The 18458-nt window shown below is 46.0% G+C and overlaps 1 protein-coding gene across 1 annotated transcript; it reads left to right on the top strand.

Moving 5' to 3' along the window:
• Nucleotides 1-2129: 2129 nt before the first annotated feature.
• Nucleotides 2130-16912, top strand: RCL1 (RNA terminal phosphate cyclase like 1). Its single transcript, XM_028711932.2, has 9 exons — nt 2130-2423; nt 6323-6394; nt 7105-7280; nt 8260-8334; nt 8533-8657; nt 9372-9497; nt 11739-11895; nt 13591-13694; nt 16716-16912. The coding sequence occupies exons 1-9, from the start codon at nt 2288-2290 to the stop codon at nt 16864-16866; spliced, it is 1122 nt and encodes a 373-aa protein (XP_028567765.2). The 5' UTR covers nt 2130-2287; the 3' UTR covers nt 16867-16912.
• Nucleotides 16913-18458: the final 1546 nt, after the last annotated feature.

The raw sequence follows: 18458 nt of genomic DNA, 5'->3' as shown, positions 1-18458 counted from the left end.
TGTAACTCGAAGCCATGGGTTCGAATCCTCCCTCCAGAGCATTAGAAAACAAGCTTGCTCCCTTATCCATGTGACAGCCCTTGAGATATCTGAAGATGGCTATCATATCTCCTCTCAGTCTCCTCTTTTCCAGGCTAAACATACCCAGCTGCTTCAACCATTCCTCATAAGGCTTGGTTTCCAGACCCTTGATCATCTTGGTCGCCCTCCTCTGCACACGTTCCAGCTTGTCAATATCCATCTCAAATTGTAGCGCCCAGACATGGGCGTACCCAGGATTTTTGTTAGGGGGGTGGGAATTTTTTAGCCCCCAAAAGTTAATGAGCTATTTTGGGGAGATCACGGGTAGATCCCCTAGAAAAGTTTACAGTGGTACCTCGGGTTACAGATGCTTCAGGTTGCAGACTCCGCTAACCCAGAAATAGTACCTCGGGTTAAGAACTTTGCTTCAGGATGAGAACAGAAATCGCGTGGCAGTGGCACGGCGGCAGCGGGAGTCCCCCATTAGCTAAAGTGGTACCTCAGGAAATAGTATTTTGATATGGCAGTAAATTGGTGTAAAAAGAATTAAGGAATAAATTGGAAGTCGGGTATAAAATATAATGAGATTTTTTACTTTTATTGTAACATGAAATTGTAATCATAATTTTTTGTCATAATTTTTATCTTAATAACAGGTTGTGTAAATTTCATTTTCTTACATTTTCCCTCCTAAGTTGTACCCCCTTTTCAGTATTGTTCCCCTTTTTTGTATGTAATAAGCATGGAAATAAAATTTAAAAGATGAAAAATACAAAAAAAAAACAAAAAATAAAGTGGTACCTCAGGTTAAGAACACTTTCAGGTTAAGAACGGACCTCCAGAACGAATTAAGTTCTTTACCCGAGGTACCACTGTATTGAGTATTTTTAATTAATGCTTTTCAATATTTTTAAAGGAATTTGGGGGGGGCAATTAACTCCCTGCACTCCCTTAGCTACGCCCATGTGCGGAGAACTGAACACAGTATTCCAGGTGTGGTCTGACCAAGGCAGGACTATTGCTTCCCTCAATTTGGACAATAGATGTCTAAAATGATAGGATTGTTACAGGTAGGTAGCCGTGTTGGTCTGCCGTAGTCGAAACAAAATAATAATAAAAATTCCTTCCAGTAGCATCTTAGAGACCAACTAAGTTTGTTATTGGTATGAGCTTTCGTGTGCATGCATGTGTATCTGAAGAAGTGTGCATGCACATGAAAGCTCATACCAATAACAAACTTAGTTGGGCTCTAAGGTGCTACTGGAAGGAATTTTTTCTTCGTTTTGATGATAGGATTGTGGAGTTGGAAAAAGGGAGCCCTAAGGGTCATCTAATCCAACCTCCTGGCAATGGGGGAATAATTGAAATTGAAATACTTTATTGTCACTTGTACAACTTGTATACAGTGAGATTACACAAACACCCCCCCCCCTCAGCTCTCTTAGTCTTAATTCTCCTCGTTTACTGATACACACCCACCAAACCCGAAAGTCAGTTGCCCTGTTGTTATCTTTTTATTCAGCAGCCTAACAGCCCAGGATAGAAGCTAGATGACTCGCTGCAAGATGAAAGGCGGTAGCTATTGCATCATCTGTGGACCTATTTCTTCTATAGGCAAACTGATGATTATCAAAGTCTGATGGGAAGCAGGTTCTAAGGCAGCCTTTCTCAACCTGTGGGTCCCCAGATGTTGTTGAACTACAACTCCCATCACCCCTAGCCAGCAAAGCCAGAGCTCAGGGATGATGGGAGTTGTAGTCCAACAACATCTGGGGACCCACAGGTTGAGAACCGCTGTCTAAGGTGTTGAAGGACCAGCCTTTCGAAGCATTTCCTCACTACAGATGTTAATGCGCCGGCCTTTTCTGCTGCGGACTCCTGTCCAGCTGAGAACCCTGAGATCCTTGTCACAGGCGCTGCCTATGGCACCCCTTGCTGGGGTTCCCCGCCTAGCCATGCTTTGCTAGCACTTCCGCCCTTTTCCTGGCACGGCGCGCCTCCTTCCCTCGCCCCGCCTCCTGCTTCCCCAGCAGCCTCTCCTCCCACTGGCCGCCCGGGCTCCGGAGCCCCGCCCCTTCCCCTTTGACCCCGCGACGTCTCGGCGCTCTCTCTTCCTGCTCCAAACCACGTGGGCGATGCGGAGCTCCCTGCGACCATAACAACCCGGCGCTCGCTGCCTGCCTGCCTGCGTGGTCCTCCGCCGGACGCGTCCCCTGCCGCCGCCGCCGCCCGCTCTCCCCGGAGGCAGCGCGGAGGAACCGGCGCCATGGCGAGCGCCTCGGCCTCGCTCAGCTACGTCGGGTGCAACTTCTTGCGGCAGAGGCTGGTGCTCTCCACGCTCAGCGGCCGCCCGGTCAAGATCCGCAGGATCCGGGCCAAGGAGGAGAACCCCGGACTCCGAGGTGCGTCTGCCCTGGGCGAGCGAGGAGGGAGGCGGGCGAGGAGAGGGGTTGCCTGGAGAGGAGGAGGAGGGCAGGCGGGTTAGGTGGAGGAGAAAGCAGCAGCAGCAAAACCTAGAGTTGCAAGGGACCCTGAGGGTCATCCAGCCCACCCCCGTGCAGTGCAGGAATTTGCAGCTGCCCCTGACGGGGATCCAGTGCCGGATTTATATACAGTGGTACCTCGGGTTACAGACGCTTCAGGTTACAGACGCTGCTAACCCAGAAATAGTACCTCGGGTTAAGAACTTTGCTTCAGGATGAGGCCCCATTAGGTAAAGCGGTACCTCAGGTCAAGAACAGTTTCAGGTTAAGAACGGACCTCCGGAACAAATTAAGTTCTTAACCCAAGGTACCACTGTATAAGCTAAGCAAGCTATAGTTTAGGGCCCCACTCTCTTGCCCCCCCCCCAAATGTAAAGGAACAAAAAAGCCTGGATGTGCATTTCCGAAATATAAGATAAAAAGCAGATAAAATAAAACCTACATCCAGCATTAGTGTTTTGTGTTGTGTAGGCTCCTATGGTGTAAGTTATGGGCCCCACCTGCTAGCCTGCTCCCTAAAATATCACTGGTTTGCTCATTTCTATATTTTGTCTTTCACTATTCATATACTTCTTCTTGATTGTATTTCATTTCAACAATCACTTTGATAAAGTACATATTTTGTTATGTGCAAATGGCTTTAGATACCTATGAGGTCCATAAACTACCATATAGCATTTATTCAACACAAAAAACAGCGACAGTTTGTTGTTGACAAAGGACAGCTGGACATATAAAGGGCCCCGTTAAGTAGCTTAGGGCCTCATCAAACCTCAATCAGGCCCTGCAGGGATCCAACCTGCCCAACCTTGGCGTTGTCGGCACCGTGCTCCAGCCAAAGGGGACAGTTTCTTAGCATCATGGAATTGTAGAGTTGGAAGGGACCCTGAGGGTCATCTAGTCCAACCCCCTGAAATGTGGGAGTCTCAGCTAAAGCATCCCTGGCAGATGGCCATCCAACCTCTTCTGTGAGGCCACAGGTTCTTTTTGTTAGTGTTAGGTTGGGCGCTGCAAGGGAGCAGCTGTGCTGTTGCCTGCTTTCACTTAGGCAAGAAGGGTAGCCGGTCTTGGGGTTGTAAGAGGCGGACGTGCCAGCCTGCTTGGAGGCAGGTCCAAGCATCCTTGAGTATTTCTTGTATGCTGCTTCCTCTGTGCAGAGTTATCAGCTGCTAGGACAGCCAGTTTGTCGCTGCCTGAAGTGAAATTCTGTTTACCGACACAGAATGCTTTGTCATGATCTGGGAAGCACAGGTTAGCCTCTGGAGCTTCTCAGAGCAGAGATGTATGAAAGTACAACTCCAGGCATTTTAGCTCTAGAATAGGAAGAAGCTATGCATGTTACGTGGGACACAGGTGGCGCTGTGGGTTAAACCACAGAGCCTAGGACTTGCCGATCAGAAGGTCGGCGGTTCGAATCCCTGCGACAGGGTGAGCTCCTGTTGCTTGGTCCCTGCTCCTGCTAACCTAGCAGTTCGAAAGCACGTCAAAGTGCAAGTAGATAAATAGGTACCGCTCTGGCGGGAAGGTAAACGGCGTTTCCGTGCGCTGCTCTGGTTCGCCAGAAGCGGCTTAGTCATGCTAGCCACATGACATGGAAGCTGTACGCCGGCTCCCTCGGCCATTAAAGCGAGATGAGCGCCGCAACCCCAGAGTCAGTCATGACTGGACCTAATGGTCAGGGGTCCCTTTACCTTTATGCATGCTACGTAGCTCCCCGTTATTCAGAGAGGACCTAAGCACAAGCCTAACAATTTCTAATCAGAAGTAAGTTCTGTTGAATTCAGTGGGGTTAGGAATGCAGCCCAGGTTTCCTCTTTTTTGGAGCTTGTGTGGTGCATCGAGGGCAGACTGCATTGGGTAAGCACGGCTTCAGATTCTTTCTCACTCATCAGACTCAATGATTGGCCTTTGGCTAGTTGGAATTACCTGTAAACTTGTTTGATTTGAAGGTAATATGGGCTGATCTCATCTATACCAGTCTGAATGTTTGGGAGGAATGGGGTAGGGATATAAGTGTAAGATTGTGGAAGTCCTGCTAGATTTGACCAAAAGCTGATTTAGCCCAGCTTCTGGTCCACAAGCAGGTCCTGAAGGCAGTTTTATTTATTTCCCCAAGGTTTTTATACCACTTGATTGTAATAAAACTTCAAAACAATCAAACAGCAAAAACCTTCTCATGCTATTGCCCTCCAGCAGTTGATGATATTCAGTGGTACACTGGCTTCTAAACCCAGAAATTACATGCAGGGAGCACAACTAGTATCCGCTGATAGCCTTATGAATGTGTCATAGTATCATAGAATTGTAGAGTTGGAAGGGACCACAAAGGCCATCTAGCCTGACCCCCCTGCAATTCAGGAGTCTTTTTTCCAACATGGGGCTTGAACCCTTTACCCTGAGGTTAAGAGTCTCATGCTCTACTGACGGAGCTGTCCCAGGTCAAATCCCCCTTTAAAGCCATCTTCACTTCGTGGCCATTACTACCCACGTCTTGTAGCAGTGAGTTCCACACTCAGGGAAGAAACACTTCCATTTATCTGTCCTGAAGTGTCTTCTGTCAATCAGTGATAAATTTATATTAGTGTTGCTGGAAATGAGTGCTAGTTTTGGAAATAGGCATAAAACTGGGACACAGGATCAGCTGACTCCCACAGTCCTTTCCAATTCTGTGAATGGTTAAGGGCAGGCCTAGGCAAACTCGGCCCTCCAGATGTTTTGGGACTACAACTCCCATCATCCATTGCTAAGAGGACCAGTGGTCAGGTATGATAGGAACTGTAGTCTGAAAACATCTGGAGGGCCGAGTTTGCCTATGCCTGGTTAAGGGTGTGGGGAACACCATTTTTGTATTATCAGATTTGAGGCTGCGCCCAGGGGGCTGTGTTTTCAGATTACCAGAACTAGATCCATTAGAGTTCCTCTGTATAGCTTGCTTTTTAGGTTCGCTTAAGGGTTATAGTACAGTGGTACCTCAGGTTAAGTACTTAATTCGTTCCGGAGGTCCGTACTTAACCTGCAACTGTTCTTAACCTGAAGCACCACTTTAGCTAATGGGGCCTCCTTCTGCTGCCGCGCCGCCGGAGCACGATTTCAGTTCGCATCCTGAAGCAAAGTACTTAATCCGTGGTAATATTTCTGGGTTAGCGGAGTCTATAAACTGAAGCGTATGTAACCTGAGGTACCACTCTATTGCCATTGTTTACACACCCTCCCTCTCATAATATAAAAGATTTTCCTCAAATATGGACCATGTCCAATCGCAGCAGCCAATATGTAGGGAAGCAGTGGGGGACAGGATAAGTGGATGGGTTGGAACTCTGAATGCCCATACAAGTTGCATCGAGTTGGTTTCCCCCTAGAGCTTATTGTTGAGAACATTGCAGAGTTAAGAAGGAGCTAATGATCTGCTACTGATTCCAGCATGACTTTACCTTGCTCTGTGGGAGTCTCTCAGTGTACATATCTGAGTTTCTAACTCTGCACTGCTCCCATAACACCGAAAAGGGGGCTTGCAGATCAGGCCAGCGCATGTTTACCTGGAAGAAAGCCTCGCTCTGTGTAAATGGGGCTGGCATTCAAGAGTTTGTGCAGGATCACAGCCTTGCGTTCAGTTGGACAAAATTCTTACGGTTCCCTCAGCTACCAAATGGGGACGCATTTTGTTCTCTCCCATCTACTTTTAACGGCATGGTTGGCAAACTGTTTAAAGAGTTTAAATGGGGGAAATGTTTTGATTGTAGCACATTGCATGTTGTTGGGATTTCATTAAGGTTCTCGGAATAGTGACTGAACGCTAAGCATCTATGTTTCTCTGACAGATTTTGAAGCAAACTTTATCCGGCTGATTGACAAAATAACCAATGGCTCTAGGATTGAAATAAACCAAACAGGTATTTATGTATCTATTATCTACTTGGCACCATCACAGTGTAATGTATAGCACTTTACGGAGTGCAAGAGAGTATAGCCCTTCTCCTGGAAGTTAACTGTCTTAAATTTGAAACAGGATACTCAAAAGGGAGGGGAGGTAGGAAGCCAGGAAAGTTCCTGCAATTGTTTCAATGGCTGGTAAAGGTAAAGGGACCCCTGACCATTAGGTCCAGTCATGGCCGACTTTGGGGTTGCGGCACTCATCTCGCTTTACTGGCCAAGGGAGCCAGCGTACAGCTTCCGGGTCTTGTGGCCAGCATGACTAAGTAGCTTCTGGCGAACCAGAGCAGTGCACGGAAACGCTGTTTACCTTCCCGCTGGAGCAGTACCTATTTATCTACTTGTACTTTACGTGCTTTCGAACTGCTAGGTGGGCAGGAGCAGGGACCGAGCAACGGGGGCTCACCCTGTCGCGGGGATTCGTACTGCCAACCTTCTGATCGGCGAGTTCTAGGCTCTGTGGTTTAACCCACAGCGCCACCTGCGTCCCATTTCAATGGCTTCAGTGGGTTTAAAAAGGTCACCAGGCATCTCCTTCAGCAGGTGTATGTAATAATCATTTCTATATCATGGCCCTCCAGGGTTGGGCAAGTCCAACTTCTGGCTTATGTAGACCTTGTTATAGTCATGGACAACTAATGTGGAGAACATTTTCTGTGCTCTTTGAAAGGTACCACTTTATACTATCAGCCTGGCCTTCTCTACGGGGGTTCACTGGAACACGACTGCAGCCCCAACCGCAGTATTGGGTATTATTTGGAAAGCCTGCTGTGCTTAGCGCCGTTCATGAAGCACCCTCTAAGGATTGTTCTCCGTGGTGCCACCAATGATCAAGTGGATCCTACGGTAAGTTGTGAATTGTCCCAAGTGTCGGTGGTGTTTTTATGTTTCCGAGCACAGTTCAATGTGTTGGTGCTGCCCTTGAAAGCCCTAAATGGCCTTGGCCCTGTAGACCTGAAGGAACGTCTCCACCTCCATCATTCAGCCTGAGGTCCACCTCCGAGGGCCTTCTGGCGGTTCCCTCACTGTGAGAAGCCAAGTTACAAGGAACCAGTCAGAGGGTCTTCTCAGTAGTGGCACTCTCCCAGTGGAACACCCTTCAGATGTCAAGGAAATAATCAACAATCTGACTTTCAGAAGACATCTGAAGGCAGCCCTTTTTAGGGAAGTTTTTAATGTCTGGTGTTTTATTGTGTTTTTACTATTCTGCTGGGAGCCCTCCAGAGTGGCTGGGGAAACCCAGCCAGATAGGTGGGGAATAAATAATAAAATTATTAGGAGTGAGATGGTGGGAAGAGTGGAGGGTCTGCGGCAAGAGCAAGGAGGAGTCTGGGGGAAGAGAGCTTGGTAAGTCATTGATTTGTGGCCACATAGGCCCCTTAATTTGGTCCCTGAGGATTGGGGGGGGGTTCGTGCCCCCACACCCACACTTCCGCTCTTGTTGGGTCTATAACAGCAAATCCTTTTACTGCGTCCATGTCATTTAACACGGAGAAAGGGAAAGAGTCTGTCACTGGGAGTGCTGCGGGGATAAGAGACCATGTTCTGTGGCTGCCCCGTAGCCACAGCTCAAGGCTGTTCTAACTGAAACTGGTTAATGGAGAAACTGAAAAAGGAATTGTTGATTATGAATCCGAAGTACATGTAATCGAACCAATTTCTGGTGCTATGTTGCTTTTGGCAAATCTAATCACACATCCACCCCCCCCCCCAACCCATTGTGAATTAAAAACTCCTTCTCAGAATGAACTTTTAATTGGTTGGAGTGCAAAGATTGTTTGCGTAGTCTTCTAGTTGAGAGGATTTATCACTGAATATCTTTCAGGTGGATTGCCTTAAGGCGACAGCTCTGCCTTTATTGAAAAGATTTGGAATCGACGGCGAAGAATTGGAATTGAAGGTAAGACCTCAAATCACCACTTCTATGAATTCTTATTCATATCGAGTGTGCTAACCTGTCTCCCTGATTTGAATGAGCTTTCCTATACATTGTGGCAGCTGCATTGCCTAGCTAGAATTTGTCTTCAAATGTTGTTGGATGAAAAAGCCGGAGCTCTTAAAAACCTTACTGCTTAAAATTCTCGTTTATTGTTTTCAGATTGTGAGGAGGGGCATGCCCCCCAAAGGAGGTGGCGAAGTGATATTCAGTTGCCCTGTTAAGAAAGCATTGATGCCCATTCAGTACGTTGATCCTGGCAAAATTAAGCGGATCAGAGGTGTTGCGTATCCTTCTTGAAAGGTTTCCAAACTGATTTCTTTGCTTGCCTTACACTGTAAGGGAGAGAGGCTGCAATCCGAATATCCACTGACCTGAGTAAGCCCCATTGACTCAGTGTGGTTCCCTTGCAAATAGATGTGTATTAGATTGTGTGGTTAGTAATGATGTGAATATATTGTTTAAATGGAAAATTAATAAAAAATATTTAAAAAACAAAAAAGCAAAATGCACAAGCAGGAAATGTGTTGGCTTCTGGCTATGAAGGACTTGGTCACAAATTTCTTGATAGCTGCATGAATTATTATAGCTAGGAAGTGGAAGGGGCAAGCAGAATATAAAATGGAAGAATGTTATAAAGAGGTGTGGGATATTGCTGTTAATGATAAATTAACGTGCCATTAAGGTTAGATGGGGAATACTCAGGAGAAGTGATTTCGGAGGAGATATGCTTGTAGAATTTGTACTGTTAAAACAGAAAGTCAAACCATCACAAGAGATGTTGGAATTTTGGGAGGTTGGGTAGTTATAATGGAATGGTCTTGGGGATAGGGCGCACATTTTTATTCTTATTTATTTATGATTATTTGTCAAAAATAAAAAGGATGTATAAAATGTAAATAAATATAAATAAAATAAAAAAGGAAGCCCTCTTCTGTATACTGGCCTGCTTTTGTGTTAACGCCTTTTTCTATAAGGAATTCCTTAATTTCATAAACCAGCTATTCGGTCAGAGTGTCCCCGCAGATTGCAAACCGAATTGTGGATTCTGCAAGGAGCATCCTGAATAAATTCCTACCAGATATTTACATCCACACAGACCATATGAAAGGGACAAGCTCTGGGAAGTAAGTTTTCCTAATAATATTATTCACCCATTATTCTTTAATAGGCCATTTATTTGTGGTTTACTAATATAATACTTACTTGAAGGAGAAGGGGTGGAGGCAGAAGGCAGTCTGGTAATAACAATTCTGTAGCATTTATACAGCTCAATTTGCAGTTTTCAAAGCCTGTCGGTAATCTCTGCAACAGTTCTGTGAGATATCATTCTATCTGTACGGTAGGTGAGGAAGTAGTGAAGTTTGGGGAACAGTGGCTTGCCATAGGCTGAACTGCTGAATTTGTGGCTGAAATGGGATTGGAGCAATGGACCCTCCTGGCTTCCACTCAGTTTCATGAGTTTTTCATTGAGCTTCACCTGATCCACCTGACCTTCTGTGCCTTCTGATCACAACCAGCTTTTGTAAGGAAGGAAACCCCTCCTGAACTCTGCCCACCCTGCTCCCAAACTCTACAACTCTTGGGAAGAGGATTCTTACATTTCCGCCCATACTTTAGCAGCAGATTGTTCAAGAGAGAGTTTGCCATCCAATGGACTTGGAAATTTCTTAAGGCACAGCTCGTTCAGCTCTGCCTGTCTCCTCTTGTTATTGACCTTTATTGGCACAAGCTGTCGGTCTCCTTTTTACACCTCCATCCCAAGTGCGCTTCTTATTTTTGTTGTTGTTGTTTAGTTGTTTAGTCGTGTCTGACTCTTCGTGACCCCATGGACCAGAGCTTGCCAGGCACTCCTGTCTTCCACTGCCTCCCACAGTTTGGTCAAACTCATGCTGGTAGCTTCGAGAACACTGTCCAACCATCTCGTCCTCTGTCGTCCCTTTCTCCTTGTACCCTCCAGCTTTCCCAACATCAGGGTCTTTTCCAGGGAGTCTTCTCTTCTCATGAGGTGGCCAAAGTATTGGAGCCTCGGCTTCTGGATCTGTCCTTCCAGTGAGCACTCAGGGCTGATTTCCTTAAGAATGGATAGGTTTGATCTTCTTGCAGTGCATGGGACTCTCAAGAGTCTCCTAAAGGGTAAAGGTAAAGGTACCCCTGCCCGTACAGGCCAGTCGTGACCGACTCTAGGGTTGCGCGCTCATCTCGCTCAAGAGGCCGGGAGCCGGCGCCGTCCGAAGACACTTCCGGGTCACGTGGCCAGCGTGACATCGCTGCTCTGGCGAGCCAGCACCAGCGCAGCACACGGAAACGCCGTTTACCTTCCCGCTATAAAGTGGTCCCTATTTATCTACTTGCACTTAGGGGTGCTTTCGAACTGCTAGGTGGGCAGGAGCTGGGACCGAAAGACGGGAGCTCACCCCGCCGCGGGGATTCGAACCGCCGACCTTACGATCAGCAAGTCCTAGGCACTGAGGTTTTACCCACAGTGCCACCCGCTGTGAGTCTCCTCCAGCACCATAATTCAAAAGCATCAATTCTTTTGCGATCAGCCTTCTTTATGGTCCAGCTCTCACTTCCATACATCACTACTGGGAAAACCATAGCTTTAACTAACTTTGTCAGCAAGGTGATGTCTCTGCTTTTTAAGATGCTGTCTAGGTTTGTCATTGCTTTTCTCCCAAGAAGCAGGCGTCTTTTAATTTTGTGACTGCTGTCACCATCTGCAGTGATCATGGAGCCCAAGAAAGTAAAATCTCTCACTGCCTCTTATTTTATAGGACTGCAATTACTTGCCCTTCAGGTCCTGTATTGCCCTGATATCAAACCAAGCGGAAAGACCTTTGCTGTCTCACAGCATCCTCCAAGTGGGCTTTCTTCTCCTGAAGCTGGAGCTATGATCTAGGACCAAACTCGGTCCCACTCTGGCTCCTCTGTGCAGACTGTACTGAACTTGATGAAACAAACAGTCTTAACTCTGTGCAATGCGTTTTCTCATGTACCCACTGATGGGCATAGTAACTCAGTGGCTTAGTAAGTGTTTTGAATGCTGAAGTGTTTCCAGTTGAAAGGATCCGGTGGCCAGCATTAGGGAAGAGCTCTTCGGAAAACCTTGGCATGGCCACTGCTGGGCTCAGTTAGACAGGCCTGGTGCAAAACAGTCAAGGGGTCAAGGAGAAGGACCAGACCCAATTGGGTGCAGATGGGAGTAAATGTCGCTTACTATTTTATACCAGTACGTTATTTTTTCACATGTAAGTTTAAGGCTTTGGTTTTTTTTAAGCAACAAGCAGGCACCTTCATCACGGGATTTTAAAATGAAACAATTTCTTTCGTTCCACCCCTGTGTCCTGTGTGCTTTCTTCTTTCAGGTCCCCGGGTTTCGGCCTCACTCTGGTTGCAGAGACGACAAATGGTACTTTCCTCAGTGCTGAGTTGGCCTCCAGCCCCCAGGGACAGGGCCCAGCTGTGCTCCCGGAAGACCTGGCCATAAACTGTGCAAAGCTGCTACTCGAAGAGATTCACAGAGTAAGTAGCTGTTTCGTTTTCGCCCCCTGAAGAATTGTGGTGGTGCCTCATAACTTCGTTTTACATCTTTGCATTAGGGAGACTCTCTTTCTCTCCACGCTGCCCAGGTTGTATTCCTTCTCTAGATGGCGAAAGAAAACCTGCGCTGTGTGTAATGTATTTCTCCTTAATGCAGCAAATGATCTTGGTCAGAAATAGGACTCGTCTTTAAGAGGCAATTAGAGCTCTTCTCTGGTTTCGAAAGACTTCGCCCCTTTGATTAGGAAGGTTGTAGGCCGCAGAATCCTTTTGTTCTTGCTGCTGATGCACCCTGCGCTAAATGGGTTCCTGATCCGTTAGTGGTCAGCTCGAGTCATTGGATATGCCAATGACTATTTTACTTCCTAATGAGAGCCGGAGAAAGAGATGGGCCTTATTCATGGTTGCCTAATGGGCTGTAAGGCTCAGGATGGAGTTGGAAAGCCAGGGTCATGTTTCTTTCTATGCTCTTCCTGAGTGCATCTGAGATCAAGAAAGTGCATGCCACAGAGGTGGGAATGCCGACCTATTAAACAATTTTGGAGTGAAATACATGAAGAAATCAAATATATGAAGAAATCAATTTTGGAGTGAAATATATGAAGAAAATATCTTAGAGTAAAAAACCGGAGGCATTCCTTTTAGGTATAATCACAAACGATATTCCTGAGAATCAAAGGAAAGTATTCCTCTACGCAACAACAGCTGACAGTATGCTCATAGCAAAAAATTGGAAAGGGAGAAAAATTCCATCAATGAAAGAATGGCAAATTAAATTTTGTGAATATATACATCTGGCAAGACTCACCAGCATTCATAAGGGGACAATCGGTCCAAAAATTATTAAAAGAATGGGGATGTGCTAAAGAGTATATGAGAAAACATTGTTCTGGAGTAAGCATATTGGTATGTAACGAATGAAGCTTTGCAGGGTTAAAGAAAGAGGGAAATGGTGCAAAAAGTATAAAGATATACTGAATCTACATTAGACACAACAATTTAGAAAGAGTAAAAATTTCGAGGTATTAGAACAAAGGAAGGAAGTCAATATGTGTATATTTACGTAACGATTAGAATGATGATATGTTTTTATTTGTAGATGTGTGTTTTTTCTTTTCTTTTGTTTTTGTTCTTTTTGCTCTTGTGGTCCCCACCCCTTGTTTGTACTGATTTATTTTGGATTCATTGTTTGTAATTTTTGTTGTAATTTTGCATTGAAAATAAAAATATTTTAAAAATTTAGAAAAGAAAACGCATGCCACAGTTTGGGCTGGCGGGTTGGTCTTGCAGAAAGGAACCTCTCTATCTCAGCATACGATGGAGCTATTTCCACTTGAACCACCTGTCTTGGTTAACTCAGGCTGCCGCGTGCCTGTACCCACTTCCCGGAGGGTAAATCTGTTAGAATGTGGTGGGGCTTACTTCTGAGTAGGCTTACATGGGATTGGGCAGTTGACTCCTTTGGCCCTACAAATTCCTCTGCTTTTGCGCACAAATTGGTCCCAATACTGATTTCAAGCACCTTTTTTGCCGTTGGGTTCGTTGAGTGCGTGTTATCTTTTTGACCCTTGAAATGCAGTTGGTAGCTGTTCTGTGGTTTTCCCTCCCTCTTCCCCTTTTCGCCCATATTTTCCGGTTAAGTGCAAAGCTTAATTATTAAATGGTTTGCGTTTGCAGGGCGGCTGTGTGGATTCAACAAACCAAAGCCTCGTTCTTCTCCTCATGACCCTTGGGCAGCAGGACGTCTCCAAAGTCCTGCTAGGACCTCTGTCCCCATACACGTAAGTCCTTTCTCTTTCCCCCACCCCCTGAGAAGGAATCACCCATCTCTGTTCAATTTGCTAATTGCATAGAATAACAGATTTTGTTACTACTGCAAATACTTAATTTGTAGCTGCGAAAGGAACTTCTTCAAAGCCCTCAGTGCAGTATATTAGTTAAAAAGATAAAAAGTAAAGGACCCCTGGATGGTTGAGTCCAGTCAAAGGCAACTATGGGGTTGTGGCGCTCATCTCGCTTTCAGGCTGAGGGAGCTGGCGTTTGTCCACAGGCAGCTTTCCGGGTCATGTGGCCAGCATGAGTAAACTGCTTCTGGAGCAACGGGACACTGTGATGGAAGCCAGAGCGCACGGAAACACTGTTTACCTTCCCGCAGGAGCGGTACCTATTTATCTACTTGCACTGGTGTGCTTTTGAACTGATAGGTTGGCAGGAGCTGGGACAGAGCAACGGGAGCTCACCCCGTCATGCAGATTCGAACTGCCGAACTTCTGATTGGCAAGCCCAAGAGGCTCGGGGTTTAGACCACAGCGCCACCCACGTCCCTTTGCTAAGGGTCCTTTACCTTTACCTTTGCAGTATATTAGCTGTTGTCTGATTTTAGGAAAGCCAACAGATGACTTGCTCATCAATCCTCCACATTTTCAGAGCTCTGAAACATTCTGTGGCAAGTAATGGGCACACAAGCTGGGTGCTTGTTTTCTGAGGTAACCTCTGGGCCATGGTGGTGATGGTGATGATTTTATATGCTGCCCATCTGACTGGGTTACCCCAGCCACTCTGGGTGGCTTCCCACAATTTATAAAAACCGCAATAAAACGCCAAACAATAAAAACTTCCCTATACAGGGCTGCCCTCAGATGTCTCCCAAAAGTTGCATAGTTGTTTATTTCCTTGACGTCTGATGGGAGGGTGTTCCACAGGGTGGGCGCCACTACTAAGAAGGCCCCCTGCCTGGTTCCCTGTAACCTCACTTCTTGCAATGAGGGAACCTCCAGAAAGCCATCGGAGCTGGATTTCAGTGTCCAGGCTGGACAATGCAGGAGGAGATGCTCCTTCAGGTATACAGGGCTGAGACCCTTTATACCAATAGCTGTGGCATAGAAGGGCTAATATTTTGGACCATTTAATCATCATCTCTGACTCGATTTGCGATGATTGAAAAGAAACTGCCAGGCATCCCCTTTTGTGTTTGGGAGGAGGAATGTGTTTCAGCATTTGACGTAAAGCTGTCTATGGAAAGGAAAAGGCCCGTTTTGATATTGGTGGAGGGAGATGTCAATATTGGGAGATGCAGCTCTTGCTTTCTTTGCAATTGACCATTTCCAGTGGAGAGCTTGGCTGTGGTTTCTTCACCCTGCATGCCGGCTTCTGCATCTATTTTTGAATTTTGTTAGTGTTGGGAATTCCATTCCACCCTTTGCTGCAGATATGTGGATTGTTACATGTCACATGCCTGTTTACATTCCAGCACAGATTGCTGGCGTGAGCGGAACTTCCGCTCTGTATTGCTTTTCTTTTCAGTCTCTCCGAGAAGACGGCAAGGAGAGAAGCCATGTTTTCCTTGTCCTCATTTATGTACAGTGGTACCTTGGGTTACATATGCTTCAGGTTACATACGCTTCAGGTTACACACTCCGCTAACCCAGAAATAGTGCTTCAGGTTAAGAACTTTGCTTCAGGATGAGAACAGAAATCAGGCTCTGGCAGAGGGAGGGCCAATTAGCTAAAGTGGTGCTTCAGGTTAAGAACAGTTTCAGGTTAAGAACGGACCTCCAGATCGAATTAAGTTCTTAACCCGAGGTACCACTGTATAATAAATGAGTAGTTAAGTATCGTGTCCACGCCTCGAGCCTCCTCTGTTGTGCAGTTTACACTGCTGAGTAATGTGTGCTCAAGCCTGCTCTGCTTGAGTCACAGACGCATGTTGGGAAGGATGACTGATGGATCTCCGCAGTGGCAAGGCTGAGAGGGGAGACGCTCCAGCTGTGGTTGAGCCAGCTGGCTTTTCATCCCCCGGTTCCGACAGACAACTAGACTGTGAACTGTCCTTTTTCGGTTATCATGGTACCGGTGCTGTATGTGTGAAAGGTACAGTACTGTGATAACTGAAGAATGATGGTGCCATCGCAATGACATGGGTGCTGTGCTGGGAAACTACTGCTGGACCTTGGCCTCTGACCTTGGAAGCCAAAGGGAAGATCTTGTGATTGGGGTGGGGGAGACCAGAGAGAGCCTGTGTTACCAACTGATGGGTGGTAATCCAGAAGCTCTCAGACATAACACTCGGGAGCGGTACACAATCAGCTGGGGATGCCTTTGGTAGCAAAGATGACCAAGTGATCTTTCATGTGTTGGCAGTGAGCCTATATAAGGAGCAGAGGTAGAGCAGGGATTGCCCAATGGGAGAAACCGAGTTGCAAATTGTCAGGATCCGGTGTCGGTCAGCAATAAAAAGAAACCCACCAGTGTCAGCAGGGTGGGTTTGATTAAATGAAATCGATTTAAATCATGATTTAAATCACTAGTCAGTAAGACTTGATTTAAATCTTTTTTTTTTACAGAAAGACTCGTTCTTGCTGGTATAATGTTAATATTTACAACCAGATGAAGGTTTCATTTTTGGAATAATAAATTTTCAGAGTAGTTTTTACAGTTATATCAAAAATTACTGATTTGGTTATGCTATTAGAAACACATAGACGATAATTGTGAAATTATCGTGAGGTTTAATAAGTTAGCTGGTTATATTAGGACAACTTATGATATAAGTTTGTCAGCTCCAGCCATCTGTTGCCATAACTAAATCAAATGCTAATTGTGATGTGTACTCTTCTGCGTGTACTAGACTTCCAATTTGCTCAATATACAGAATCTTGGAAAAGAAACACATTTTATAAATCATGTTTATCCCCCCCCCCCCCGTTATAAATTTCAGGTGTATCTGTTGGCATCCAGATGTTGCCCACGTTAACTTTTGCATGGGTTAAGACGTTCACGTTTGCCTTTTCTTCCTTTCTTAGAATTGAGTTTCTGCGGCATCTGAGAAGTTACTTCCAGGTTATGTTTAAAATCGAAAGCAAACCGTCGGGCGAAGAACGCAAAGGTGGAGACAAGGTCTTAATGACATGTGTGGGCATCGGGTTTTCCAATCTTAGCAAGACGGTAAAATGATGTGCCTGTGGGTTTTTGTATTATTAAACTAATTCCCTTTTTGTAACACGGAAGTTATCGGCTATGTTTGCAGAATCAAATTAAATCTGGGAAAGGGCTATGGCTCAGTGGTAGAGAGCAGCATTGATGCAGTGGGTGCAAGGTTCAATCCCTGGTATCTTCAGGTGAGTCTGGAAGAAACCCCGTCTGAATTCCCAGAGAGCTGCTGCCGGCCAGTGTAAGCAGTATTGAGCTAAATAGGCCGATGATGTGACTGCATGCGATGCAATTTCCCATGTTCCATTCTCCTTTTGTAGGAGTGGGGAAACAACAAGGAAGTCAGTTAACAACACTTCCTGTTGCTTTCGAACCAGGAAACATTCATGGCTTCCACAAAAGTCAGAACGGGAAGCCGTCGCCTGACGTAGGCTTCCAGTCAGAGGAGTACCTAAAGGTTGGTAAAACCAGCCTCTGCTGGGGACGCCGGTCTGGAGGGTCAGGCATGCAAAAATCACATATCAGACTATGGATTGTACGATGCACTGTATTTTTCTCTCTATAAGACGCACCAGACCACAAGACGCGCCTAGTTTTTGGAGGAGGAAAACAAGAAAAAAAATATTCTGAATCTCGGAAGCCAGAACAGCAAAAGGGATCGCTGCGCAGCGAAAGCAGCAATCCCTCTTGCTGTTCTGGCTTCTGGGATAGCTGCGCAGCCTGCATTCACTCCATAAGACGCACACACATTTCCCCTTACTTTTTAGGAGGGAAAAAGTGAGTCTTATAGAGCAAAAAATACGGTATATATGTGGCGCTGCAGTGCTGTCAGATCTAGCACAGGAGAAGCTTCCTTTCCTTCTCACACTGCGGCACAAAGGCATGTGGTAAAATGTTTTTTTTTTCCCCAGGGGGGCATTGATACAGTTCCTTGGCAAGGGCACAAGGCGCCCTAGATATGCCTCTTGCTTCCAGTCCCAGTACTCCTGGCTCCCATCACCTGAGGCAATTTGCTTCATTTTGCATCACCGAAAAAAAAGGCTGGCTTTTAGAGTTTTCGAAACTTGCGAGACTGGTTTTACAAGGGGCGAGCGGTAGGAAATAAATTAGCGCATGCATCCTGGGGAGGAATGCAGATGCTAACTTGCCTTCTGAAAAACAGAACGGATGTGCAATGTCCTCTATATTGCTGTATGTGGCTTGTATCCTTGCTTGACACCAAATGAGGATGATGAGTCTTCCCTGGTATTTAACACCACAAGTCGCTGCTGGCTTTTCTCACTGTAGATGAGTCGCCTTCATCATCTTCTTCTTCTTCGACCACTCACAGCTGAGTAAGATTGTCTTCCACAAACACGGTTTTAACTGTGAGTCCGTAAGTGACAGTGGAGGCCAATTCTGGAGCCACACGTCCTTCCACAGTGGGGACATAGGTTTCCGGGTGGGAGTTGATGAAGGTGAGGCGTCTTCAAAGCCCATGACACCTTTGGTAAAGGCTGTTCTCCAATTGGAGCGCTTGCAGGCCAGTGTTTCCCAGTTGTCTGTGTTTATACTACATTTTTAAAGATTTGCCTTGAGTGAGTCTTTAAACCTCTTTTGTTGACCACCGGCATTAC

This window comes from Podarcis muralis, chromosome 17, assembly GCF_964188315.1.
Source record: "Podarcis muralis chromosome 17, rPodMur119.hap1.1, whole genome shotgun sequence".
Classification (NCBI taxonomy): domain Eukaryota; kingdom Metazoa; phylum Chordata; class Lepidosauria; order Squamata; family Lacertidae; genus Podarcis; species Podarcis muralis.
Note: the sequence above shows the minus strand (reverse complement) of the source record. Positions and strands in the feature narration are given on the sequence as shown.